The 26,959-nt window shown below is 48.0% G+C and overlaps 2 protein-coding genes across 5 annotated transcripts in view; both read right to left on the bottom strand.

The window, feature by feature from the left end:
* The window catches only part of LOC127605701 (uncharacterized), a 368,389-nt gene that overhangs the window by 75,098 nt on the left and 266,332 nt on the right, over nucleotides 1–26,959 (bottom strand). The gene's annotated exons all lie outside the window — the stretch shown is intronic.
* The window catches only part of tut4 (terminal uridylyl transferase 4), a 113,434-nt gene continuing 106,846 nt past the window's right edge, over nucleotides 20,372–26,959 (bottom strand). For all 4 annotated transcript variants that reach the window (XM_052073314.1, XM_052073312.1, XM_052073313.1 and 1 more), the window contains 4 exons: nucleotides 24,833–24,930; nucleotides 23,733–24,288; nucleotides 21,167–21,316; nucleotides 20,372–20,789 (listed from right to left, as the gene is read on the bottom strand). In XM_052073314.1, coding sequence (XP_051929274.1) covers nucleotides 20,695–20,789; nucleotides 21,167–21,316; nucleotides 23,733–24,288; nucleotides 24,833–24,930 — 899 coding nt within the window. In that variant the 3' untranslated portion in view covers nucleotides 20,372–20,694. The remainder of the gene's footprint in view (nucleotides 20,790–21,166; nucleotides 21,317–23,732; nucleotides 24,289–24,832; nucleotides 24,931–26,959) is intronic.

Genomic DNA, 26,959 nt, shown 5'->3' on the forward strand with positions numbered 1-26,959 from the left:
TGGTCAAATTAATGCTCATTTAGACTACAGGAGGTCATCCTGTACAAAATACATGCTGAAGTGTGTGCATAAGTCCTTTGGTTTAGGCGTGACACTCAATTTGAGTTTTTATTGCTTTAAATGCATTTTCAGGTCGAGCTGAGAACATTTTCTGACTTTGAATGTATCTTGATAGGAATGAGTTGTGTGATCAAATTAATGGTCATTTAGTCTTCAGGGGGTCATCCTGAACAAAGTACATGTTGAAGTGTGTGCATAAGTCCTTTGTTTTAGGCGTGACACTCAATTTGAGTTTTTATTAATTTAAATGCATTTTCAGGCCGAGTTGAGCATGTTTTTTGAGTTTGAATGTATCTTCATAGAAATGAGTTGTGTGATCGAATTAATGGTCATTTATGCTTCAGGAGGTCATCCTGAACCAAATAAATGTTGAAATATTTTCATAAGTCCTTTGGTTTAGTTGTGGCACTCTATTTTAGTTTGTAATCGTTTTATAGTTTTGTAGGGTCGCGGCTGTCAAGCAACGGGCTAATAAACCTCGTCGAATACCGAAAGTGGCGCAGGTTGACAACAAAGGGTCCAAAACTTCAACGCACAACTAAGCGATCGTCCGGCTTTACGCATCCTTGTACAAATTGTGTTTCCAAATTGTTCGCCCGAAACAGTTTTGTCACTCCCACAAGACAAACAAGCTATTTTTTTCAAATGGCAGTGGAATTGATGAAGGCCTTCCCCAGACATTCCGTGCATCAATTTTAGAACATTATGTGGCGATGGAAAATAAGAGAACAATACAATCTTCAGAAATACTGACCACAGCAGGTTTATTGGATGATGATCACCCATGCAAAAAAATGTTTAAATGTGGCATCCAGAAATGATGACAAAGAAATATTTTGTTTCAAACTACTTCATGAAAATGAAGTGTTGATACCAGGATGAATTCTGAACGCTTTTAGAATTTTTTTTGTACCACAACGAAAAATCTCGTGTTATTCACTGCTCTGATGAAAATAAAATGTCAAGATAACATTTCAATCCCATATTTACACACTGTGAATTTTAAGTTTAATGTTCACTGATATTCCGTCATGTTGTAGTATTTGTTCTTGCCATGCACTGTGGCATGCTCTCAATGGCAAAACCACCTGGAAAAGGTCCTCTGACAAAACGAGTGATTATTACAATGGAAGGACACACAATTTATCTTGCATCGATATTGTCTTCATGATGCTTTGCGTGGATTATTGAAATTGGGTTGGTTCAAGTAAGAAAAAAAATTGAATTGGAAAAGCAACTTAGAGTTATCCTGATTGAAATGTCCTAACATATAATCTTGAGATGTTAGGGTTCTCTCCCCCCGGCCCACTTTTGTAGTACTATGAGCAGTGTCTTGAGAAGGATTTGCATGAATTGAGAGGGCGAAAACTGGTATTGCTGCTGTGAGTGCACATCACAATTTTGGAAGTCCTGTAGACCTATATCTAATTTTGTGAGTGTTGTTGTGGAAAAAAATTAATTCTCACAAAAAAATGACAGACGTGTCGGATTAAGTTGCCTACACTGGTAAAGTTTTTTGGCCACTGGTTGTGTAATTGTCTCAGTGGCTATATGATGTACAAAAATCCCCACCCAAAAAATTGGTTTCGAATCGGAGCTGCGCCGTGCCGACGTCCCCGCCAGAGATGAAAATCGCTTTGAGGACCAGGGGGTCGTGGTGTGCGATTAAAGGGAAGAAAACTTTGGTAATCAAACAGCACGAAGATCCGGGACCGAACGGATGCCACCCGCTTGGCCCCGCCGCAGCAGAGGTAGGATCGGGCGGCCCGAGCCCGAGCCCTACCCGAACCCTACCGCCCTAAAATGTCGCTCATTGCTTCGGGTTCGGGGAACACGGCACCGGTACGGCGGAGAGTATCCAGGGTTACCAGAAGCGGAGGAACATCTCACGCCCACCCGCGCGAAATGTCGTACCGATCCGTTTATGTCCATGGCACCGACGATGCTGCACCGTTTCGGCGCGAGGGACGCTCCAAATGAGGAATTGGGGTTGAATGTTAGTGTTAGGTTTCTTAAGAGATCAGCACAAGAACCACACACAGACACCAAAAATGAAGAAGGGCTTTATTGCCAGATAGTTGGACGGGTCAAGGTGTAAACAACTGGAAGCTAGGCAAAATGATCACGTTGAGGAGTGCAGAAATGTAACGGCGTGGCAGCAGCTAGCTCGGCAGGAAGGATCCCTGACGAACTGGCTGGGTGGCTGTTCACGCTGTCTTTTATGGTGCAAGTGGCAGATGAGCTGAAGACTTGCATGTGTGTCGGGGAGGCGGTTGCACTGATTCGAGAGGCGCCCAGCCCACACTGAAAAAGACACAAAAAAGGGAGGGGGCGGCTCCGTGGACACACAATGGTTTCGAACGCAAAGGGCAGAAAACGTCGACTTCCAGATGCACGACGTTCCGCGAACGAATACTGAATCGTACTGAGAAACGTTATCCGTGGCATCATAAACTCCACAAATTTAAGTCAACATCTCTCTGCTCCCAAATAAAACAATCATCCCTATTCAATCAACTGTAAACGAAGAAGTCAAGTACGTAATTCTGACCCTCTAACAATAAGCAACAACATAAAATGTCTGCTCTGTGAACATGAGCTGCAATCGAATCTAAAGCCAAATACATGTGAAATAAAAAAAATTTAAATATATCAATTTAGAATTAAAAAAACGTGTCCGCAACATACTTTTTAATTGGCTTTTTCTTTTTTTTAATTTGACAATGAATTGAACACATTTGCTGCTCACAGCTGATGCCATGTTGTGTCACTCTTGTGCTTTCTGAAATGCGAGAGCCCTATTTATCCATGCACGGCCAGCACTTTACGATAGCCTCTGCTGGTGAGAATTGGCCATTGCAGCCTTCAATATGATTTCCTATGGCCCTCTAAAAATAATAAGATAAAATGTGCATTGTGTGAACATGAGCTGCGCTTGAAACTAAACCCAAATACAAGGAAAAGAAAAAAAAATCTAAACGCACCAATTCAAAAGATAAATGAATACCACGCCACCATCACACTTTTTCATGATGATGATGATTATTATTATGAATATCACTGCATAGGCAAGGCTCAAAATCCGCCTCATGTGAGCGTTTTTTTTAAAAAATGTCTTAATCTTGCTACTTTGGACTGTATTTTGGGGGATATTTGGACAGAGAAACTTTATTATATATTGACAGTGTTTGCTCTTCATCTCTTTTTCAACCTGGTGGACTCTTTGGCCGAGCATGACCTGATTTGTAGTCAGACGCCTTATGCATTGCGCCACGAACTCCACAAAATTAAACCACTATGTCTCTGTTCTTGTCACGTTGAGCCCGAGGCGATGAGGAATCGCCTCGTGCACAACAGAAAAAAAGAGGTGGATCCCCGGAGAAGCAGACAACGAAAAGATCTTGTGAGAACAAAGGGGTTTTTAATAAAGAACAAAAGGAGCCCGAACAGGGAAAACGGTAACAGAGAACGCTGGTCAAATAAGGACCAGGAAAAAAATAAGGAAGACAACTGAAAACGCTCGCGAAACGATAAAGGGCGAGGAACAACCGAGATAACAATCTGATCACTATAAGAAGTACGCGAATGATTGAGGCCGTAAGGCAATAGGGCAGCGAGAAATAGTCGAACGACGAGAATAGCAAATCGAGAGCAATGGCACGGTAAGGAATTCTCCGGCAGTGAGATGACTGCCGGAGTCGCCTAATAAAGGCACGTAATCAGCCCGAAATAACGGGCAGGTGTGCCGAACAGGTGGCGGGAGAACCCGCCACCTGCTGGCGAGCACGCGACGTGACAGTACCCCCCCCTCAATGGACGCCTCCCGGCGGACTACCCGGTTTGGACGGATGAGCAGTGTGGAAGTCGCGCAGAAGGGACGGGTCAAGGATCCAGGAGCGAGGCACCCATTGCCGCTCCTCCGGCCCGTAGCCCTCCCAATCGACCAGGTACTGGAAGCCCTTGCCCCTGCGCCGAGAGTCCAGGATGGCACGAACCGTGTACACCGGGTCCCCGTCGACCACCCGCGGGGGCGGCGGCGGAGCGGGAGGGGGCGCCAAGGCGCTGGAAGACACAGGCTTGAGCAGGGAGACGTGGAACACGGGGTGGACCTTCATGGAGGCCGGCAGCCGGAGCCTGACCGCGACGGGGCTGATGACGGCCTCGACCTCGAACGGGCCAGCGAATCGGGGCCCCAGTTTGGCAGACGAGCCGGCCAGGCGAAGATCCCTCGTAGCCAGCCACACCTTCTCTCCCACCGCATATGAGGGCGCCGGGCGCCGACGACGATCAGCGATCCGCCGGTTCCGGGACGCAGTGCGGGACAACGCAGCCCGGGCCTCCCTCCACACGTGATGGGCCCGCTTAAGGTGGCGCTGCACGGAAGGGACCTCCACCAGCCCCTCCTGGGACGGGAACAGCGGTGGCTGGTAGCCGTAGGCCGTCATGAACGGCGACCTGCCTGTAGCGGAGGAGACGAGAGTGTTGTGGGCGTATTCCACCCAGGGCAGGTGGTCGGCCCAGGATGCCGGACGGTGGAGACAAACACAGCGGAGGGCCGCCCCCAGATCCTGGTTGGCGCGCTCAGCCTGCCCATTGGACTGAGGGTGGTATCCCGAGGTCAGGCTGGCCGTAGCTCCGAGGGACCGGCAGAACCGCTTCCAGACGCGGGACACAAACTGGGGCCCCCGATCCGAAACGATGTCCGCCGGAATGCCGTGGAGACGGAAGACGTGCTGGATGAGGAGGTTGGCGGTCTCCAGCGCCGACGGCAACCTGGACAAGGGCACAAAGTGAGCGGCCTTGGAGAAGCGGTCCACGATCGTGAGCACGACCGTCCGGCCCCGGGAAGGCGGTAGGCCCGTGACGAAGTCCACGGCGATGTGAGACCACGGGCGGGGAGGAATGGGCAGCGGCTGGAGCAGTCCTGCCGGAGGTTGGTGTGACGACTTGCCGCAGGCGCAGGAGGTGCAGGCCTTGACAAACTCCGTCGCGTCGTGGCGGAGCTCCGGCCACCAGAAACGCTGGGCGACGAGCTGCACAGTCCGGTTCACCCCGGGATGACACGCCACCTTGGATCCGTGACCCCACTGCAGGACCTCTGAACGAAGGGCAGGAGGCACGAACAGCCTCCCCGCTGGGCACCCTGCCGGCACCTGCACCCCCACCAGGGCGGACTGGACCCGCTGTTCAACCTCCCACTGGACGGCCCCCACTATGCACTGGGTCGGGAGGATGGTCTCCGGGGAATGGTCCCACCCCGCAGGTTCGTGGAGCCGGGAAAGGGCGTCAGGCTTAGTGTTCTTAGACCCGGGGGAGTAGGTGAGGACGAAGTCGAACCTGGTGAGGAAGAGGGCCCACCGGGCCTGACGGGCGTTAAGTCTTTTTGCGGAGCGGAGATATGCAAGGTTCTTATGGTCGGTGTAAACAGTAAAGGGTTCCTTAGCCCCCTCGAGCCAGTGCCGCCACTCCTGTAAGGCGGTTACCACAGCCAACAGTTCCCGGTTGCCCACGTCGTAGTTGGACTCGGCGGCACTGAGTCGGCGGGAGAAGAAGGCGCAGGGGTGCAGCTTCTGGTCGACTGGGGAGCGTTGGGACAGCACCGCACCCACCCCTGAATCCGAGGCGTCCACCTCTACGACGAACGGGTGGTCAGGGTCAGGATGTTGCAGAACCGGGGGACTAGTGAACGCCGCCTTAAGACGCGCGAACGCCGCATCCGCGGCAGGGTCCCACTTAAAAGGGATTTTGACCGAGGTCAGGCGGGTTAGGGGAAGCGCCATCTGGCTGTAACCCCGGATAAAGCGTCTATAGAAGTTGGCGAACCCCAAGAAACGCTGCAGTTCCTTGCGGTTGGACGGGACCGGCCAGTTAGTGACCGCACGCGTCTTAATGGGGTCCGCCCGTAGCTTGCCCTGTTCTATAATGAACCCCAGGAAGGAGATGACGGGAACATGGAACTCACACTTTTCTGCCTTGACGAAGAGCCGGTTCTCGAGCAAACGTTGTAGCACCAGCCGAACATGTTGCTGGTGCTCATGCAGAGAACGAGAAAAAATTAAAATGTCGTCAAGATAAACAAAACAGAAGATGTTGATCATGTCCCGGAGCACGTCATTAATGAGGTTTTGGAAGACGGCAGGTGCGTTTGTGAGGCCAAAAGGCATGACGAGATATTCGAAATGGCCCAGGGGGGTCTTAAACGCGGTTTTCCACTCGTCGCCCTCTCGGATGCGAACCAAGTGGTACGCGCTGCGTAAATCTAATTTTGAGAATATGGTGGCTGATTGCAATGGGGCGAAGGCGGAGTCCAACAAGGGTAGCGGGTATCTATTTTTAATTGTAATTTCATTTAATCCGCGATAGTCCACGCAGGGCCGTAGGGATTTATCCTTCTTCCCCACGAAGAAAAAACCCGCCCCTAACGGTGAGCGCGAAGGTCTGATGAGACCTGCAGCGAGCGAGCTGTTTATATATTCTGTTAACGCCTCACGCTCGGGCCGGGATACCTGATACAGCCGCGAGGTCGGCAACGGGGCGCCCGCCTGCAGGTCTATCGCGCAATCGTAGGGGCGGTGTGGGGGCAAGGAGCGCGCGCGATCCTCGCTAAAAACCTCCTTAAGATCCCGATAGCACTCCGGCACTCCGTCAAGGCAGATCTCCTCGGGGGGAGTTACGCGTTCGTGCCTCCCGACGGCAGACTGTAGGCAGCGCTGGTAGCAATAATCGCTCCAACTATCGATAGCGGGGCGCGCCCATGATATCACCGGGTTATGCGTCTGCAGCCAGGGTAATCCGAGGATGATCGGGGCGTTCCGGGACCGCATAACATAAAAACGGCGATGCTCAATATGATTACCGGATAACACAAGTTTTAACGGCTCCGTTCGATGCGTTACTACCGCCAGGAGACGCCCATCCAGATCACGCACCCGCTTCGCAACAACCAACTCCTCTAAGAAGCACCCGAGTTCGGACGCGAGATTAGTGTCCATCAAACAATCATCTGCTCCCGAATCCACCAGGGCCCGAACCCGTCTTGACCGGGACTCGCCGAATACCTCCGCCTCAAGCTCGAGTCTATTAGGGTGTCCTGGTCGCTTATCGACTCGCCTAGACTCGGAGGGTGACGCGCGAGGTCGTGACTCACAGTAATCGGGAGGAGCGTGGAAAGACGATCCCGGATAGCTGGTTGTGGCGCGGGAGGGTGGTTGTGCGCCGTCAGGTGTAGCATGGTCCCGGCGACGGCGCCTTCCTTCCTCCGCGCCACCGTCTTTGCCGCCCAACTGCATCGGCTCCTCCGCGGATGCTGTCTCCCGGCCCCGGGAGTGCTCGCCGTGCCCCCGATATTCCTCACGGTACGGGAGACGTCGAGACGGGTACCGATCACCTCCTCGCTCCCGACCCCGTTCCCTCAGGCGATTGTCCATAAGGAGGGAGAGGTCGATCAGCTCCTCCAAGTCCGTGCTGTGATCGCGAGTAGCCAGCTCGTCCTTGAGCTGAGTGTTGAGACCCCGGCGAAACAGTCCACACAGGGCCCGATCGTCGTACCCGCTCTGCGCGGCCAGGATCCGGAACTCGATGGAGTAGTCAGCGACCGAACGCCTGCCCTGCTGCAGGGCGAGCAGCCGCCCCTCCGCCTCTCTGCCCCGCACGGGATGGTGGAACACCCGACGGAAGGCTGCCACGAAGTCAGAATAGGAGGTGCGGAGATTCGGCTTTGCGTCGCTGGTCGCGATTGCCCACGATGCCGCCGGACCTGTCAAGAGACTCATGATATAGGCCACCTTGGCGGCGTCAGTAGCGTAGGCGGACGGCTGTTGGTCAAATATTAGCGAGCAATTGTGTAGGAAGTGTCCACACTGCCCGTGTTCACCCCCGTAGCGAGGGGGGTGTGGAAGCGAGGGCTCCCTCGACATAGGAGGGTACGAGGAGGGAGCCTCCGGGGTGGTAGGACGAAGCCCGGAAGGTGGTCTTCGTTCCTCCACCCGAATAAGGCGAGGTTCGAGATCATCGAACCGATGAGCCAGCATGGAGACCGCGCCGTTGAGTTCCGTAAGGGCTTGGCGGTGCTGACTCATTTGCCGCTCTTGTCGAGCAAGAGCGGACAAGATCTTTTCGGCGTCTGCGGGATCCATGGTGGCCGGAGAATTCTGTCACGTTGAGCCCGAGGCGATGAGGAATCGCCTCGTGCACAACAGAAAAAAAGAGGTGGATCCCCGGAGAAGCAGACAACGAAAAGATCTTGTGAGAACAAAGGGGTTTTTAATAAAGAACAAAAGGAGCCCGAACAGGGAAAACGGTAACAGAGAACGCTGGTCAAATAAGGACCAGGAAAAAAATAAGGAAGACAACTGAAAACGCTCGCGAAACGATAAAGGGCGAGGAACAACCGAGATAACAATCTGATCACTATAAGAAGTACGCGAATGATTGAGGCCGTAAGGCAATAGGGCAGCGAGAAATAGTCGAACGACGAGAATAGCAAATCGAGAGCAATGGCACGGTAAGGAATTCTCCGGCAGTGAGATGACTGCCGGAGTCGCCTAATAAAGGCACGTAATCAGCCCGAAATAACGGGCAGGTGTGCCGAACAGGTGGCGGGAGAACCCGCCACCTGCTGGCGAGCACGCGACGTGACAGTTCTCCTGTGTGGAGGAATATTCCACTCCCAAAAAGTTATTGTTACCTTTTTCAGTGTGGGATGGGCGCCTCTTTAATCAGTGCACCTGCCTCCCCGAGACACTGCGAGTCTTTATCTCATCTGCCACTTGCAGCATAAAAGCCAGCCTGAACAGCCATCTCGTGATGGGTCCATGAGGCCTCATGTGGCGTGTCGACACAATGACACACTGTGTTGATACTGTGTCACTGACCACTGCCACCTGCTGGACCTTCAAAATCCCTGCAGCCAACCCACTTGACAGACTGAACAAACTGATTTGATGATGACGTGTATACAATGCACTACCTCACTCTACCCAATGACTGGTACTGAATGAGTTAAAAGCTCAGTGTAGCCACAAGCGCCATTGTTTATGTTGTTGTTTATGCTGTTTATATTGTCTATACTGTTCAGATTACATGTCTTTTTTTTTAGAGCTGTCAGTTTAGTGCGTTTTTATTGGCATTAATTTAAATGAATTTTAACGGGATTAAAATTTTTCTCGCGAGATTAACGCGGCACACGTCACAAGCGGATGTTACGTTGCTCTATAAATACACCAGAAACAAAACAACAAGCGCGCTGCAGAAGTCCACGCCCATGTCTGTTTTGCCAGCCACGGCAGCGCGAGACACCGAAAACGGATACCTCAAGAGTTTATGAATGGAAAGTTTACCTTTAAAAAGTTGCCATATTGCTCCACTGACAAGACCAAAGTTATCTGTTCTTCTCTCTCTCTCTCTCTCTCTCTCTCTCTCTCTCTCTCTCTCTCTCTGTATCATACAGGTATACGATGTATGCCACTGACGCGATTGTTACTTGTTTGGAACTACCGTATTTTCACGACTATTCGACGCACCGTACTAATGGCCGCAGTCTCATTAATGGGTGACATTTCTGTATTTTACACATACACAGGACGCACCGTACGAATGGCCGCAGTTTTACAGTGGTAAAACATACGCCAGCTTAAACATACGGCATACATGCGCGCACTAACACGTTAGCTTGAAGCATATGGTAGCATGACAAGACATACAGATAAGCTAAAAACACGTTTTTAAAAAGGCAATGAAAGCAGAACTGAGTTCGGGTGTATTTTATTTAGCCATCGTACAATGTTCTCACGTTTTTCGATCAATCATCACTCAGAAATCCATCAAAGTCCTCATCCTCTGTATCAGAAGCAGAGGACTGCACATCCCAGTTGTCAGTGAACGCATCACATGCTAAAGTGTGAGTTTCTACGCATTGCCGAGCGGAAAGAAGGAGCAGCAACAGCAAAGTCAACATTTCTCTCATGAGAAGCTTTCCCACATTTGAAAGTAAAGAACAGAGCGAAACATGGTGGCAGCGCGTGTGTGTGTAGAAAGAATTGAACAATTGTGCAAGTACCGTAATCCATCAAAAACGCCGCGTTCCCTCTCGTTGTTGCGTATTGTGGCGTAACTCGCCAAGCGCTGCCTCTCACTCTTTGTAAAGTTGTGTTTGCCACCGATCATCCATTGTTCCCATGCCGTTCGCAACTTTACTTTGAACGCCCGGTTGATGCCAATGTCCAGCGGTTGGAGTTCTTTAGTCAAGCCTCCGGGAATAACGGCAAGCTCAGAGTTCATTTGCTTGACTTGGTTTTTCACCGCTGCTGTGAGATGGGCACGCATGCCAAAAGCATAACCGGTGGCTTTAAGTTTGAACTGAGCTTTGTAGGCATGTCTTTTTGTCAAATTTATTTTCAGGGGTTCTTAGAAACCAAAACCGGAGTTGTTTTGCAACAATGCACATTGCCACACTCTATACAAGTGTTGGTACTGGCTTGAGGCGTCCCTTTAGCGTACTTACACGCCCACCCTTCACCATTGGCGGACTAGCTTGCCTGTCCTCTCTCTCCCTCTCTCTCTCTCTCTCCCTCTCCATATATGTATATATACACGCCAACCCTTCCCTGATTGGCCGACTTCTTTCCCGCATGCCTGGCCACAGTCACTTCCGCCTTTTCTCTATATAAACAGCGTGTCGGCTGTCAGTCAGATTTTGGAACTCACCGCATATAAAGGACGCTCCGCACCATAAGGCGTCCTGTCCATTTTGGAGAAAATTTAAGACTTTTAATGGCGCCTTATAGTCGTGAAAATACGGTATTTTGTGTGGAAGGTTACAGTGTTCTCATGTAAATAGAGCGGGTGGAGCTTCTCTGTGTTCGTCCGACAGTGACAGTGCGCTACAGTGGTAGCGACCTAGTGAAAGTAAAATGTCTCCAGTGTTGTCATCGAACCAAGTGTAGTCATTCGAAATGAGGTCTACACAAAACCGTAGAGAGACTACCGCGCAAGAAAGACTGATACAAACAACATAGCCTGACTGTGTTAGGGGGAGTGACCCCCCCGCCCCCCCATTCAGAATGGTTTGCCCCTGCAGCACGGGGGAAGTGCGTGTGCTTGTTTGTACGGCCGGCAGTTTCCAATACAGCGGCACATAATGAACACTGGTGTCATACATACAGAAACAGACTGCTGTGTTCAAAGCAAACTTGAGAAAAATGAAGTATGCAACCATGGTTTAAATCCACTATAGGCTGAGTACTAGTGTGCCTTAGATGTGCACTTTACATTGTTATATTGCTCTGTTTTGATTTGATAAAAAAAAGCTGTTAAAGCAGCTGTTGTGTGACAAAATATTTTTTTCACCGTTATTGATAGACAGTAATATTGTGTGAGAGATTATGTGTGAATAAATGCACCAAGTGAAAAATGTTTATGTAAAATTGAAAATCGAAATTGTTATTTCAGTAAATATTTGCATTTGGCACATAGAAAACTGATTCATGATTCCATGTTGATGAGAGCATTAAAATGGGGAAAAAATAGGACAAAAATGCAAAAGGAAATTCAGAAACGATTAAAAAAAAAAATGTAGGGCGGCCCGGTAGCCAGTGGTTAGCACGTCAGCTTCACAGTGTAGAGGTACCGGGTTCGATTCCAGCTCCGGCCTCCCTGTGTGGAGTTTGCATGTTCTCCCCGGGCCTGCGTGGGTCTTCTCCGGGTCCTCCGGTTTCCTCCCACATTCCAAAAATATGCATGGCAGGCTGATTGAACACTCTAAATTGTCCCTAGGTGTGAGTGCGAATGGTTGTTCGTCTCTGTGTGCCCTGCGATTGGCTGGCAACCGATTCAGGGTGTCCCCCGCCTACTGCCCGGAGACAGCTGGGATAGGCTCCAGCACCCCCGCGACCCTAGTGAGGATCAAGCGGTTAGGAAGATGAATGAATGAATGAATTAAAAAATGTGTGAGTAATCAGGATTAATTTTTTAGTTGATTTGAGTTAATTATGACAGTTGCATTTTTAATTAGATTAAATATTTTAATCGTTTGACAGCTATACTTTTTTATATAGTGTAGCTGCTATCCTTTCTTAGCTGCGTGTGTTTTTAATGCACAGCATGTTTACATGCATGTATGCACTGAGGATTGAGAGGAAGAAATTTCATCTATGCTGCATGTCATACATAAAGCATAATTGACAATAAAGAATCAGAATCATCTTTATTGGCCAAGTATGTAGAACACACAAGGAATTTGTCTCTGGTATAACACGCTGCACTAGTATCATCGTAAACAACAGAATCATTGAACCATTTTAGAGTAACCAGTAGTTTTGTAGTACCATTTTGTAGTGCAAGAAGAGTGACTACGTCAGTGACTATTTAAGGAGTTAATGGCTAGAGGGAAGAAGCTGTTTAAGTGTCGACTGGATTTGGTGCGCATGGATCTGTAGCGTCTGGCTGATTGGAGTGGCTGGAAAAAATGGTGGTGCGGGGGATCCAGGAGGATTTTCCGTGCCCTTGTCTTGATTCTTGCAGTGTGCAAGTCCTCAAGAGTGGGTAGGGCGGTGCCAACGATTTGAAGTCGGATTTTGTCCTTTTTTGTGGCTGGCCCAAACCAAACCGTGATGGAAGAACACAGGATTGATTCGATGACTGCCGTGTAGAACTGTCGTAGCACCTCCTGTGGCAGGCCATGCTTCCTCAGCAGCCTTAGGAAGTATATCCGCTGCCAGGCCCTTTTCAGGATGGAGATGGTGTTGATTTCCCACTTCATGTCCTGGGAGACTGTGATTCCCAGGAACTTGAAGGTCTCGACGGTTGACACAGGGCAGTTGGATAGTGTGAGGGGCAACTGTGGAGAAGAATGTTTCCTGAAGTCCATGATCATCTCTACAGTCTTGAGCGTGTTCAGCCCGAGGTTGTGTCGGCTGCACCAGAGCTCCAGCTGCTCCACTTGTTGGCGGTACGCAGACTCGTCGCCGTCTTTAATGAGACCGATGACCGTGGTGTCGTCTGCGAACTTTATGAGTTTGACAGCTGGATCTGTTGAGGTGCAATCGTTTGCGTAGAGAGAGAAGAGCAGTGGAGAGAGGACACATCGCTGTTGGGCTCCAGTGCTGGGGGTGCATATTGATGATGTTGTTGCTCCCAGTCTCACCTGTTGTGTCCGTCCCGTCAGGAAGCTGAGGATCCACTGGCAGATCGTAGGGGACGCACCATAGGTGGAGAAGTTTGGGGGTGAGGTGTTCCGGGATGATGGTGTTGAACGCAGAGCTGAAATCCACAAACAGAATCCTTGCGTAGGTCCCTGTGCTGTCGAGGTGCTCGAGGATGTAGTGCAGACCTATGTTGACCTGGTCTTCCACAGACCTGTTTGCCCAGTAGGCAAACTGGAGAGGGTCCAGCAGGGGTCCAGTGACGTTCTTTAGGTGGTTCAGCACAAGGCATTCAAAGGACTTCATGACCACAGACGTCAGGGCAACAGGCCTATAGTCGTTCAGTTCCGATGTTGCCGATTTCTTGGGAACTGGGATGATGGTAGACTGTTTGAAGCAGGATGGGACCTCACACAGCTCCAGGGATCTGTTGAAGATTTTTGTGAAGACCGGAGCCAGCTGGTCAGTGCAGACTTTCAAGCAGGAGGGGGACACTTTGTCGGGCCCCGGAGCTTTCTTGATCTTTTGCTGCTTGAAGAGCCGTCTCACGTCCTGTTCGTGGATCTGTAGTGGAGAAAAAGAGGGTGGGGGGGTGGGTAGAGTGGTTTCTGGTAGAGGTGGGTGTGTGTGGGAAATGGGGGTGTCCTTTTCAAATCGGCAGAAAAACATGTTTAGTTCATTAGCAAGACCCTTATTGTTCACTGTTTGGGGGGATGGCATTCTATAGTTAGTGATTGCTTTCAGGCCATTCCATACAGATGCAGAGTCGTTAGCAGAGAACTGGTTTTTCAGCCTCTCTGAATAGCTTCTCTTAGCGATGTTAATTTCCTTTGTCAATTGGTTTCGGGCGTGTTTGTACAGTGCCCGATCTCCACTTCTAAATGTGGCCTCTTTCTCTTTCCTGAGTTGCCTGAGTTTGGGAGTAAACCATGGCTTGTTATTGTTGAAGTAGCGGAAGTACTTCGTTGGTACACACGTCCTCACAGAAACTGATGTATGATGTTACAGTGTCTGTGTATTCATCCAGTGTGCCCGTTGAAGTTTCAAAGACGCCCCAATCATTGCAATCTAAGCATTCTTGTAGAGCTAGCTTTGCTTCATCTGTCCATTTTTTCACAGTCTTAACAACCGGTTTAACACATTTGAGTTTCTGTCTGTATGTAGGTATTAAGTGGATTAAATCGTGGTCAGAAAGAGCCAATGATGCACGGGCGACCGATCGGTATGCATTTTTGATTGTTGTATAGCAGTGGTCTAGAATGTTGCCTTCTCTGGTGAAACAGTCGATGTGCTGCTTATATCTGGGAAGTTCACGGTTAAGATGTGCTCTATTAAAATCGCCCGAAATGATCAGGGGTGATTCTGGGTATTTTAGGTCGAGTTTGTTTACTTGTTCGGCTAGCGGTTGTATCGCCGTGTTAGCGTTAGCTTGTGGCGCAATGTAAATACCGACGAGTAAAAAGGAGGTGAACTCACGTGGCGAGTAGAATGGCTTGCAGTTTAAAGACAGCGACTCCAGGTCCGGGCTGCAGTGTGCGTCGAGCTTCGTGACATCAGTGCACCATTCTTCGTTGATATAGAAGCAAATCCCACCACCTTTCGATTTCCCTGATAGCTGTGTGTCGCGGTCGGCTCGGAGAAGGCGGAAGCCGGGTAGATGTAGCGCGGAATCCGGGTGGCGGTCACTGAGCCAGGTTTCAGTGAAGCAGTGCGCAGCAGAACGTGCAAAGGTTTTGTTGGTCTTTGTGAGGAGAAAAAGTTCATCCATGTTTGGCAGAGATCGTAGATTAGCAAGATGGATCGATGGGAGCGGGGTTCGAAATCCGCGCTGCCGGAGCTTGACGAGCACGCCGGCTCGCTTCCCCCTCCTCCGGCGGCGCCTCCATGCTCCGTACAGCGCAGCCGCTCCGCACAGCGCAGCCGCTCCGCTCGCGAGAAGCTCCGAAAAACCTTGTGGATTTTCCCGTGCTGGTGAAAAAAGACCGAGCGTAGACTCCCCAATGCGCAGCAACTTTTCCCTCGTGTAAGTAAGCCGCTCAGGGTCGTGTTAAGGAATTATTCCGCTAGAAGTAGTAGTAGAACATTGTTGAATTTCATCTTGCTATGAGAACTATTGGCACTAGTCTCTCTCCTGAACATCTGCTGAAGTAGTTAAAACAAAGGATGTACTTTGAAGTTTAGAGCCCATCTCCCTTTGGTTAATTAACAGCCCCCCAAGGGTTTTTATTGCCTCCACTTCCTCATAAAAGTCCCTGAAGGCTCTCAAGTGCCCTCAAAGAGGAACCCTAATCTCAAGATCTGTGACCAGCAGCAGTGGTCTATACTTTGTCATCATATCAAGATCGAACTTTGCTTGATCTTCCTTATTTCTGCTTTTTACTTGGTTATGGTGTTGTTCCTTCCTGTTTGTTCAGACACTGAAAGAAACAATGTACAAATGCGGTTGAAGGTATTTCCTGCTCAAAGTTATTACAATCAACTTTAGTGCCCTCGGCCCCCACCACTTCTGGGGCCCCCCTCCGCGGGACATGTTTTAGAGGAGCTGTTATCTCCGGTATCTTTGTTCCTGCCATCGCACCAAATGGGGGGTAGTGGTGGTCTGGTCTCACCTCACCGCTCCTGGCTTCCTCCGGCCACACCGGGTCAGATGACATGTTACTTTCTTTGTTTCGGGATTTGCATGGGAGGCGTACCTCCCCGCCTCTCATTATCATATTGTCTCTATATAATCTCATGAATGTGTTTCTTCGGGGCTTCCTGATGAAATCTGAGACTCACAGGAGCCCGAATCGATTCGTGTTGCGTTGCGATAAACTGAAGAAAAGACTACGTGGTGTTGGGTCTTCTTCCACCTTATAGAGAGATAAAAGAATCTGTAACCAAGGAAGGGCCAAGAGCAAATTGACAGCTCCCATTCACAACAGTCGCCAAAAACAAACGAAAATGACAAAAACAGGGATAATACTAGGGAGCGTGTGACCGAGGCTGCCATACCCGTCGGCGCCTGATGACGTTGACCCTTGACAATATCATTCACATCCATGCATTCATGTTGTATCATTCAATGCGTTTCAATAATGTGAAATTCATGTGAATGAGGATGCTTGTGGGCTTTGTCTTCACAATTTTTGATTTAGAAAAATAAGATGCTCCAGTGTTTTTAAATTTCAGTCTGTTGCATTTAATGCATGCTATTTCCTCTGTTGTGGAGAAGACACACACACAATGGAATAAGACATGTAAAAAATCCGAGAGGCACTTGGTGAGACAAGGAGATTTTAATGAATACCTTATTCTCCAAAAGGAGATCAAAATGGCTCTACGCGGCGGACAATTTGTATTTGTCCGGAAGCTGCTCCATAATATGCACGTACTGTAGCAACGTCACTCGAGTGAAGCGCGTCTCAGCACTCAGCAGTCGATAGTCTGCTGCTCTCAGCTGTGTGCGCGAGCACGTACTTGCGGCGCCGACCCAACCCACGCCACATATTAAGCTTTGAACTACGACAACAGCTAAGCTAGCCTAGCCCATGTAATGATGGTCAGCAGACAAGGTTTACGTTTTATGTGACTTTTAATAGCAACGTGGCAGAATCATCAAACATGCGGTGTGGTCACTCGCAGTCACTTTCTGGAACTCCCTCTTAGAGGCGGGACCTCTCAATCAACGAGTATGACGTACAGTACAAACGTTCATAAGACACTTCTCATATAATAATAGCCTATTATATGACAGCCGGCATGACGCTAGAAGTCAGACGGACACATTTTTTTTCTGATAATCAGTGTCTTTTCCGTATTGCCCAAACATATATTTTTATTCGAGTGAGGGTGGGGTCTAGCTTGTTTCGGCAATCGGCATCGTGTCGCCAGACGCACTTCCTTAGGATACACTGTGCGGGCTTTTGCTGCGTCAATGCCCCCTGCGCTGAGTCGACGCCCCCTGGACTAAGTGCCGCAGCTTGGAGCAGCAGATGCAGTCTAAACTGCACCGGTGCAGTTCACGTGTCAATTAGCAGCCTGGACTGTGTCAACGCAGCCGATGTGTCAATTAGCAACCTGGACTGTGTCAACGCAGCCGATGAAGTCTAAACTGCGCCGGTGCAGTTCATGTGTCAATCACGTGACGTACTGAAGCGGCACATGCACCGACATGTCGCTGGACCCATCACTACACCCATCCATTGTCGCTTTGTCAGAGATCCTTCCTGCTGTGTCGACCACGCCGTACCGCTCCACCATTCCTGCACTCCTCGAATTTATTGTTTTGACTACCTTTCAGTTGTGACCACCTCGGCCTGTCTCGCTTACTGGCAATAAAACCCTCCTGTGCTTTTTGTGTCTGCACGTGGTTCCTCTCTATATCTCTCACGAACCCGAACACTTTGCTTAACACCCGCGGCGCTGACGGCGCTCCGCCGCAACATCCTCGCCTGAACACCGCAGCGGAGCAACTTCGGCCGTGGGCAAAAACGGCTCGTCCCGGAAATTTCTCACGGGTGGGCGTGAACTGTTCCTCCGCTTCGCTTGTCACACACACCACTCTCGGCCCTACCTGCCCCGCGCAACTCCGGCAGGGCCAAGCGGGTGGCATCGGTTTGGTCCCGGACATTCGCGCGGTTTGATTCCGAAGTTTTTCTTTCCTTTGATTTTACACCGCGCGCCCCGTCCCTCAAAGCGAGGTGCATCTCTGGCGGAGGCGAGCGGGCAGCAGCTTTGCAAGAGGTCTTCCACCTCTTCACTTGCAACCCTCGCCTTTGTCGGCCCGCCAGGCACGGCGCAGCTCAGGCGGGGCCAAGCGACAGCATCGGTTAGGTCCCGGGCGCAAAATCAAAGGGGAGGGTCGACACTGTGGACAAACAATGGACCCTAAAACAAAGGGCAGAAAATTTCGACACACACACGCGCGACATTCTGTGAACGAAAATATGCCACCCACCTGACCTCGTTGGAGTTTTGCCGCGCCCGTCGGTCGAACGTGGCCCGGGTTGCAAGCGAAGTGGGTGAAAAGCTCACGCTCTTCCTCGCGAAATGTCGTACAATGCCGCTGCAAAACATGGCCCGGGCGCGGCTGCATGCAGCTCTGATCAGGGGGATCTTGCGGGAAGTCGGGCGCGGGTGTCGTAAAACCTCGTTGAATATCCCCGCGAAGTGCCGGTATAGAAGCGATGCTGCCAGTTTGTCCCCGCCGGAGCTCCTCCAAGCCAGGCAGGCCGAAAGTGGCGCAGGTTGACAACAAAGGGTCCAAAACTTCAACGCACAATCAAGCGATCGTCCAGCTTTACGCAGCCTTGTACAAATTGTGTTTTCAAATTGTTCGCCCGAAACAGTTTTGTCACTCCCACAAGACAAACAAGCTATTTTTTTCAGATGGCAGTGGAACTGATGAAGGCCTTCCCCAGACATTCCGTGCATCAATTTTAGAACATTATGTGGCGATGGAAAATAAGAGACAATCTTCAGAAATACTGACCACAGCAGGTTCATTGGATGATGATCACCCATGCAAAAATGTTTAATTGTGGCATCCAGAAATGATGACAAAGAAATATTTTGTTTCAAACTACTTCATGAAAATGAAGTGTTGATACCAGGGATGAATTCTGAAAGCTTTTAGAAATTTATTTTTTATGATTTGTACCACAACGAAAAATCTCGTGTTATTCACTGCTCTGATGAAAATAAAATGTCAAGATAAGATTTCAATCCCATATTTACACAGTGAATTTTAAGTTTAATGATCACTGATATTCCGTCATGTTGTAGTATTTGTTCTCGCCATGCACTGTGGCATGTGCTCAATGGAAACCACCTGGAAAAGGTCCTCTGACAAAACGAGTGATTTTTATAATGAAGAACACACAATTTATCTTGTATCAACATCGTCTTCATGATGCTTTGCATGCATCATTGAAATATGGTTGGTTCAAGTAAGAAAAAAATGAATTTTTAAGCAATTTAGAGTTATCCTGATTGAAATTTCCCAACATACAGTATAATCTTGCAGTGTTAGGTTTCTCTCACCCCGCACCCCTTTTGACAAGACCCAGTGCGAAAGGTGGTACCATGAGCAGTGTCTTGAGAAGAATTTGCATGACTTGAGAGGCCGAAAACTGGTATTGCTGCTGTGAGTGCACATCAGAATGTTGGAAGTCATGGAGACCTCCAGTATATCTAATTTTGTGAGTGTTGTTCTGGAAAAAAATTAATTCTCACTAAAAAATTACAGACATGTCAGATTAAGTTACCTACACTGGTAAAGGTTTTTTTTTTTGGGCCACTGGTTGTGTATTTGGAATATGGGAGTACCCGAAGAAAACCTACGCAGGCACGGGGAAAACATGCAAACTCCACATAGGAAAGCCGGAGCTGGGATTGAACCCACAACCTCTGCATGTGAAGTCGACGCGCAAACCTCGACCACCGGGCCGCTTTCCCAAGATGCATTCAACGTAATTTTCACGATTTCATCATGTGAAATGTGTACTCGCATAGTTAGCCAGTCTTCGATATCGAAAGGAAAATGACCACAATTTGTTGTTTGCAGTTTCAGTCAATTGTACAACAAAATCCCTCAATTCCCGGTGCAAGACGGGAAGTAAAAGACTCGCACCGGACAAGACAGCTTCCTTAAGATTACCTTATTTTCCGCATCATAAGACGCACCAAAAAGCATTCAATTTTCTCAAAAGCCAACAGTGCACCTTTATAATAAGATTATTACATTACATATGGATCAATATTTTTATTTCTTGGATGTTCCAGCTGCAGCGGTTGTGAAACCTCTGTATAAATAAATCTGTACCGTATTGTATTCCTTTAGCATAGCGCCATCTAGGGGATGCATAACACAACTGCAGCCATTATCGAAGCTTCTATTTTATGCGCCCTATAGTGCCTTGCGTCCGATATTTGAAAAGTGTTTTAAAATAGGCCATTCAGTGATGGTGCGCCTTAATGTGAATGTATCTTGAAATGGTAACAAATTCCCATTGATAAATTCAATGACATTGGTCAGCAGTCTCCCAACTGTAAGACAAGGACTTTCCAAACAAGTCAAGTCTACACTATTTACAAACAAGAGACACCATATGGTTTGCCACAATGGTAATTTTTCCCCTTTTTCATACTAATGACTCTGGCATTACTTTATTGAAGATACATCTTGAAACGGTTTTAAATCAAATATTTATTCAAATAAATTCAAATCTCTTGACAAACAGAGCTCATAAAAATACAGGTACTTTTTTTTCCCTCCTTTACACAGAAAATAAAAACACTTTTGAACCCCCTCAAAATTGGGGTATTAAAATATTTGACATTTGTATCACAAATCAATATAATGAGACCAAAAAATAAAACAAAAACTGTACAAAAATTATACAATTATTTTAAAAATTCTGGCGATATATAGTAAATGGTGCAAAGGGTACATAATTTTACTTTGTTGTGTCACTGGCCAATAAAACTTTTTTTTTTTTTTTTTTAAACAACATCAGTTCATTTTTTTCTGCTGGATGAAATTCAGATTTACTGGGTGTCTGACATGGTGAACCATGGGCAAATTTGGATTCGGATGCATCACAGAGCCTGAAGACAGATGGGGACAAATTATGATCTGAGGCAATAAAACAAAACTGGGTATTCACATTTAACAATAATGGATTAAATGTCCACAATTGTGGGAGTTTTGAGTTTTATGACATAATAATCGGATCAAATGGGAAGTTAACAGAGCAGTAATTTCAAGTCATGTGAAGTCAGCTTTATTGGCAAATCAGCTACATGTGCAACATACAGCACAGATAAAATTACCTTCCTCTCAAACACGGGATCTTTTGTTCCTTATCCGAGCATGATCTGGGCATATTTTCTGTAACCTACATGTTTTGTCTTTTAAACAGTAAAACCAAAAAAATAGCTTTCAGTTGTAAAAACTGTCCCGACTGTGGAAGCATATAACTTACCCGGTTGGTAGCCACCATTTCCCTGCTGGATAAAATTCTGCGGCATTCGGTATGGCCAGGAAGGAGACAGTGCAAACTGGGGTGTTTTATTGTGCTCCCATACTTGAGAACCTTGGCTCACACCAATAAACTGGGAAGAGTGGCCCAACTCTAGAAAGAGAAGTCAGACAATATATTACCATCACCTTTCATTAACTAAAAAAGTGTCAGGTTTGTTGAGTCATTTAATTTGCATCACCAAAATAGAGTAGGCCATTTTCAACATTAAGAATAATCCCAGTTGGTACTGAGACACTGATTATGAAAAAAATATGAAATTGACAGGGAAATAAAAGTCAATTATGTTAATGATTTAACTTTTTCCAAATTGTTTAGAACAGTGGCTCCCAACCTTGCCAAGGCACATATTTTACATCCAGAAACAAATATGTCACAGAAAGCGACATCCACAGGTATACACAGGTCATCTCGTGGAAGAGCATTTGGATAGATGAGCAAAGATGCATTATTTGTCGTAAATACAGTAAATAACACTGATCAACAAATTTTTGTAAGTAAACCTGTTTGAGCTATTTTTGAGCTGATTATAAATCTGCCCTCATTTTTTCTCTAGCACATCAGATTTTCATAATAATAACAATAATAATATGTAATTTCTTGAGGACTTGCACACCCTAAGAACCAAGACAAGGGCACGGAAAATCCTACTGGACCCCCCGCACCCTGCCCACCACCTTCTCCAGCTGCTCCCCTCAGGCAGGCGCTCCCGATCCATGCCCACCAAATCCAGCAAACACTTAAACAGCTTCTTCCCTCTAGCCATTAACTCCCTAAACAGTCATCCAAATCTATCTGTGTAGTGGCTCTTTGTAATTTTGCACAACACTGTGGTTGTGCAAAAAATTGTATAACAGCATTACTGTTATAATCATTGCAGCTCCAGCTCTGTACTTACCTGAACCACTGTCACTGATCTATATTCCTCAGCACCAGACACTTCAGAGCGCTCAAGGACATCTACATAATCGCACACTTGTTATACTTCAAATACTGCTACTGGTCACTTTAAAATGTTTCAATGATTTTCTGCACCAACTGTACAACTGTTATAGTATTGTATTCTACCACTGATTACTTTAGCATTGTTTGATACTTTGCACATTGTCTCACAGTTTTCATTGGCTGGTACCACCGCACAACGGTACACATTACGTCAGGGATTCCTAACCGCCGGCCGGGGGATTTGGTACCGGGCCGCACAATAAGAATTTACATGAATTCTGTTGTATTTATTTTAGAATACGAAACATTTTTATTTAGAAAAATTACCCGATTCTCCGTTACATCCGTCTGTGTCACTCTTGACGCACGTCAAACCACGCTTCTCCGTAACATGACTAATTATGCTAAAAACAAAACGCCAGAGCTTGCTAAATGAGTAAAATAAACTTAAAAGTACGTTCGAGACAACAACACTGCCGGTGGTATGGATTCAAGTTATGGCTGAATACTCTGAGATCGCCACAATAGCACTGTTGCTATTTCTGACATGCTACCTGTGTGAGGCGGGGGTTTTGTGCAGCAACGGCGACTAAAACAAAATATAGCGAACAAAATAAAATCGACATAAAGCACACACTTCAGGTGTCATTGTCTCCTATTACCCTGAGATGTGATCGCCCGGTTGCAGAAAATCAAGCTCAGGGCTCGCACTGATTCAGCATTGTAATGAGTTGACATTTTCATGCACTTTGAATTTGCATTGTATCGTAGAGTGTTGTGGCCAGATTAGATGCTCCTCGTGTTATTATCTCTCGAAAACACCGCAGTGTTCATGCAGCTCTTACCATATTATTTTGTAGTATTTATCGACCACACCTTAAATGCCGGTCTGTGAAAATATTGTCTGACATAAACCAGTCTGTGGGGCAAAAAAGGTTGGGGACCCCTGCATTACGGAATGTCCTTCCATACTTATTTGTCATGTCCTTGTTTATGTTGATACGAGTGCAGCGTGTTCTACCGGAGACAAATTCCTTGTGTGTACTACATACCTGGTCAATAAAGATGATTCTGATAATACAGTAATGTATATTTAGTTCTCGTATTATCGCATTAATTACAACCAATTAATTGCAGTCATATTTAGGGTGTTTTTTTATTGCATTAATGTAATTTTAAATCTCTAATTTTCAGGTATCTGTATGTTGATTAGATCCATTTTCATGCATCGAACTCCTTGTGCTTGAGTTGTTGTGGAGGGAACGGGGGGGGGGGGGGCATTTTGCCAGCCTCAGCAAATACATTGAGGCACATAAAAAGCCATCTCTGATTAAAATGGATAATTTACCATTGTAAATTTCAGACCAATTACGTGAAATTGGACCACTTGCCGTGGCATACCTCATCTGTCCAGGCACAGTGCTCCGGCACACTGATTGGGAATCACTAATTGAGAAATTGTTGGGAAAATTCTTGCATTTTACTGATTGGTCATAGACATTTATTATTGTACAAAATCCCATTAGAAACCATAACATGCCACCAGAATTCACCCAATGAATACCTGACTTGACCACGGTGCCATTTCCTAGAAGTGAACCATGGTGTGCCAAGCGGTTGAGCCAGTGTCCTTCACGTCCTGGCCCAGCAGCACTCAGCGGTCTTCCAGCTGGCTGTGCAAAAATGATACTGGGATCATTCAGGTTAATAGCGTTGGGGCTTCCCCCGGAGCTCGTCGCGCTTCCCGACGCTGACCGAAGAGCCAATTTCAAGCTCGGTGGAGAGTGAGCAGTGGCTGTGGTAGTGGTAAGGACAGGTCCATGGATGGGCCAGGAGGGAGAAGCGATGTGAGCTGGGTGCTGAGGCTGCCCCTGCGATGGGTGTGACTGGTGATGGTGGCAGGGAAGAGGCCCTCGGGCAGCCAGGGTTCCAAGGTGATACTGGCTTGGGTGGGATGAGGTGAAGTTGAAGAGAGGCACTTGGGGGTGAGCAGGCTGCTTCGGGGGACCGGAAGAAATGGGTATATTTTGGGAGGGCTTGGGAGATGTGGAGGACTGAGGGGAACTTTGAGACACAGCCATGGGCTGTGGAGAATAGGGTGGAGTCCGGTGACTGTCGGACTAAAGAGAGAGCGGGAAAAAAAAAGAATCACACAATATACCTCGCATGCTGTTCTTACACACTCAAGAAGGTAAAATTTGAAACAGCGACTGCACATTCAACTTGAATGTTCTTTAAAACAAGTTCACGATGAAGCACACATTTGTGTGAGGTGATACAGGAGCGTTCATTTGGTGGAAAATATAGTGGTTCCCATAGAGATGGGGTGCCAATGTTGTATGAGTTAGTATGATGTTAAATGAAATACCGGATTTTTTTAACTCAACCTGAGAATATGAGAAACAATTTTCATTCACAGTTCAACAAATTTCATTAATCTAAAATGAAGTATTTGTCTTGGAAGCAGCGACTGTTTTCAAAATGAAGCATAGTTTTTTTAACCTACAAACAAGATTTGTTTCAAAGTTATGTTAAATTTGTTTGATGAACAGAATGCAAGTGTTTTTTAATGTATGTTGATGACAGTATCTATTTGTTCTGTGTGCCCGCAGTTGTTTACAGGGCGAATGAATCACATCCAGATTAAAATTTCTTGCTACTCACACTCTCCGAGGGTAGCCTGACCCTTCCAGGAGAGTCTAGTGGTACCTGGGAACCAGCGATGGACTGAGAACTCACCAAAGACCGCACCATGAGAGGAGCTGATAAGAAATATGAGGGCAGAATAGTAGTTAAATTGCAGTTCAGTATTCAGGGTGATTTTGTTGAACAACTAGTTGAAAATCCCGAAGTAAGAGAGAGCATAAAAAACTTGTAAAAACACTTTTAAACACATCCATCCACCCAGCCACTTTCCGATCTGCTTTATCCTCACAAGGGTCACAGGGTGGGAAGGGAATTGTTCCACACCTCGGAACAATTTCGAGTGTTCCATAAACCTGCCATGCATGTTTTTGGAATGTGGGAGGAAACGGGAGTACAGTATTTTCACAACTATAAGGCGCCATTATAAGGACCAAATTTTCTCCAAAATGGATAGGACACCTTATAATGTGGAGCGTCTAGTGTATGCGCCGAGTTCCAAAGCCTGACTGAGAGCACCTCTGGCCGACACGCTGTTTATATAGAGAAAAGGCGGAGTGAGTGACGACAGGCATGCGGAAGTCCGCCAATGAGTGAAGGGTGGGCGTGCAAGAGGACGCTAAAGGCACGCCCCTCGCAGGTACCAGTCGCCAATGAGTGAAGGGTGGCGCATGTTTTACCATGCCTGGTTGCGGCCAATAATACAGTGCGTTTTGTGTATGTGTCAATTACAGAAATAGCACCCCTGACTGAGACTGCGCCCAAACAACACGGTGCGCCGAATGGTCGTGAAAATACGGTACCTGGACAACACCCACGTAGGCATGGGGATAACATGCAAACTCCACACAGGAAGGCCAGGAAGATCGGACCCACAACCTCTACACTGTGAGGTCGACGCGCTAACCACGTGACCACGTGGCTCGACGCGCGAGTGACTCCACTCTGGAGTTGCTCACGGTGAGAGCCGCAGAGCAGGTGTGGGCATGCTCATTGCCCCCCGGCTCAGTGCCTGTACATTGGGGTTCACACCGATAGACGAGAGGGTTGCCTCCCTCCGCCTTCAGGTGGGGGAACGGGTCCTGACTGTTGTTTGTGCACATGCACCAAACAGCAGCTCAGCATACCCACCCTTTTTGGAGTCCTTGGAGGGTGTGCTGGAGAGTACTCCACCTGGGGACTCCCTTGTTCTACTGGGGGACTTCAATGCTCACGTGGGCAATGACAGTGAGACCTGGAGGGGCGTGATTGGGAGGAACGGCCCCCCCGATCAGAACTCGAGTGGTGTTTTATTGGACTTCGGTGCTTGTCACGGACTGTCCATAACGAACAACTTGTTCAAACATAAGGGTGTCCATATGAGCACTTGGCACCAGGACACCCGAGGCCGTAGTTCGATGATCGACCTTGTGGTTGTATCATCGGATTTGCGGCCGCATGTTTTGGACACTCGGGTGAAGAGAGGGGCGGAGCTGTCAACTGATCACCACCTGGTGGTGAGTAGGCTCCGATGGTGGGAGAAGATGCCGGTCCGTCCTGGCAGACCCAAACGTATTGTGAAGGTTTGTTGGGAGCGTCTGGCGGAATCCCCTGTCAGAAGGAGTTTCAACCCCCGCCTCCAACAGAGCTTTTCCCATGTTCCGGGAGAGACGGGGGACATCGAGTCCGAGTGGACCATGTTCCGTGCCTCGATTGTTGAGGCGGCCAATCTGAGTTGTGGCCGTAAGGTGGTTGGTGCCTGTCGTGGCGGCAACCCTCGTACTCGCTGGTGGACACCAGCAGTAAGGGATGCCGTCAAGCTGAAGAAGGAGTCCTATCGAGCCTCTATGGCCTGTGGGTCCCCAGAGGCAGCTGACGGGTATCGACTGGCCAAGCGGAACGCAGCTTCGGTGGTCACCGTGGCAAAAACCAGAGCGTGGGAAGAGTTCGGTGAAGCCATGGAAGCCGACTTCCGGACGGCTTCGAGGAAATTCTGGTCCACCAGCCGACGTCTCAGGAGGGGGAAGCAGTGCACCACTGTTTATTGTGTATGTTAAATCGCTCCATGTACAGCACTTTGTATGCAGCGATGGCTGTTTGAAAGTGCTCTATAAATACTGTTGACTTGACTTGACTTGACTAACACTGTGTACAGTGGGGATGGGGCGC

This window comes from Hippocampus zosterae, chromosome 8 (assembly GCF_025434085.1).
Source record: "Hippocampus zosterae strain Florida chromosome 8, ASM2543408v3, whole genome shotgun sequence".
Taxonomy (NCBI): domain Eukaryota; kingdom Metazoa; phylum Chordata; class Actinopteri; order Syngnathiformes; family Syngnathidae; genus Hippocampus; species Hippocampus zosterae.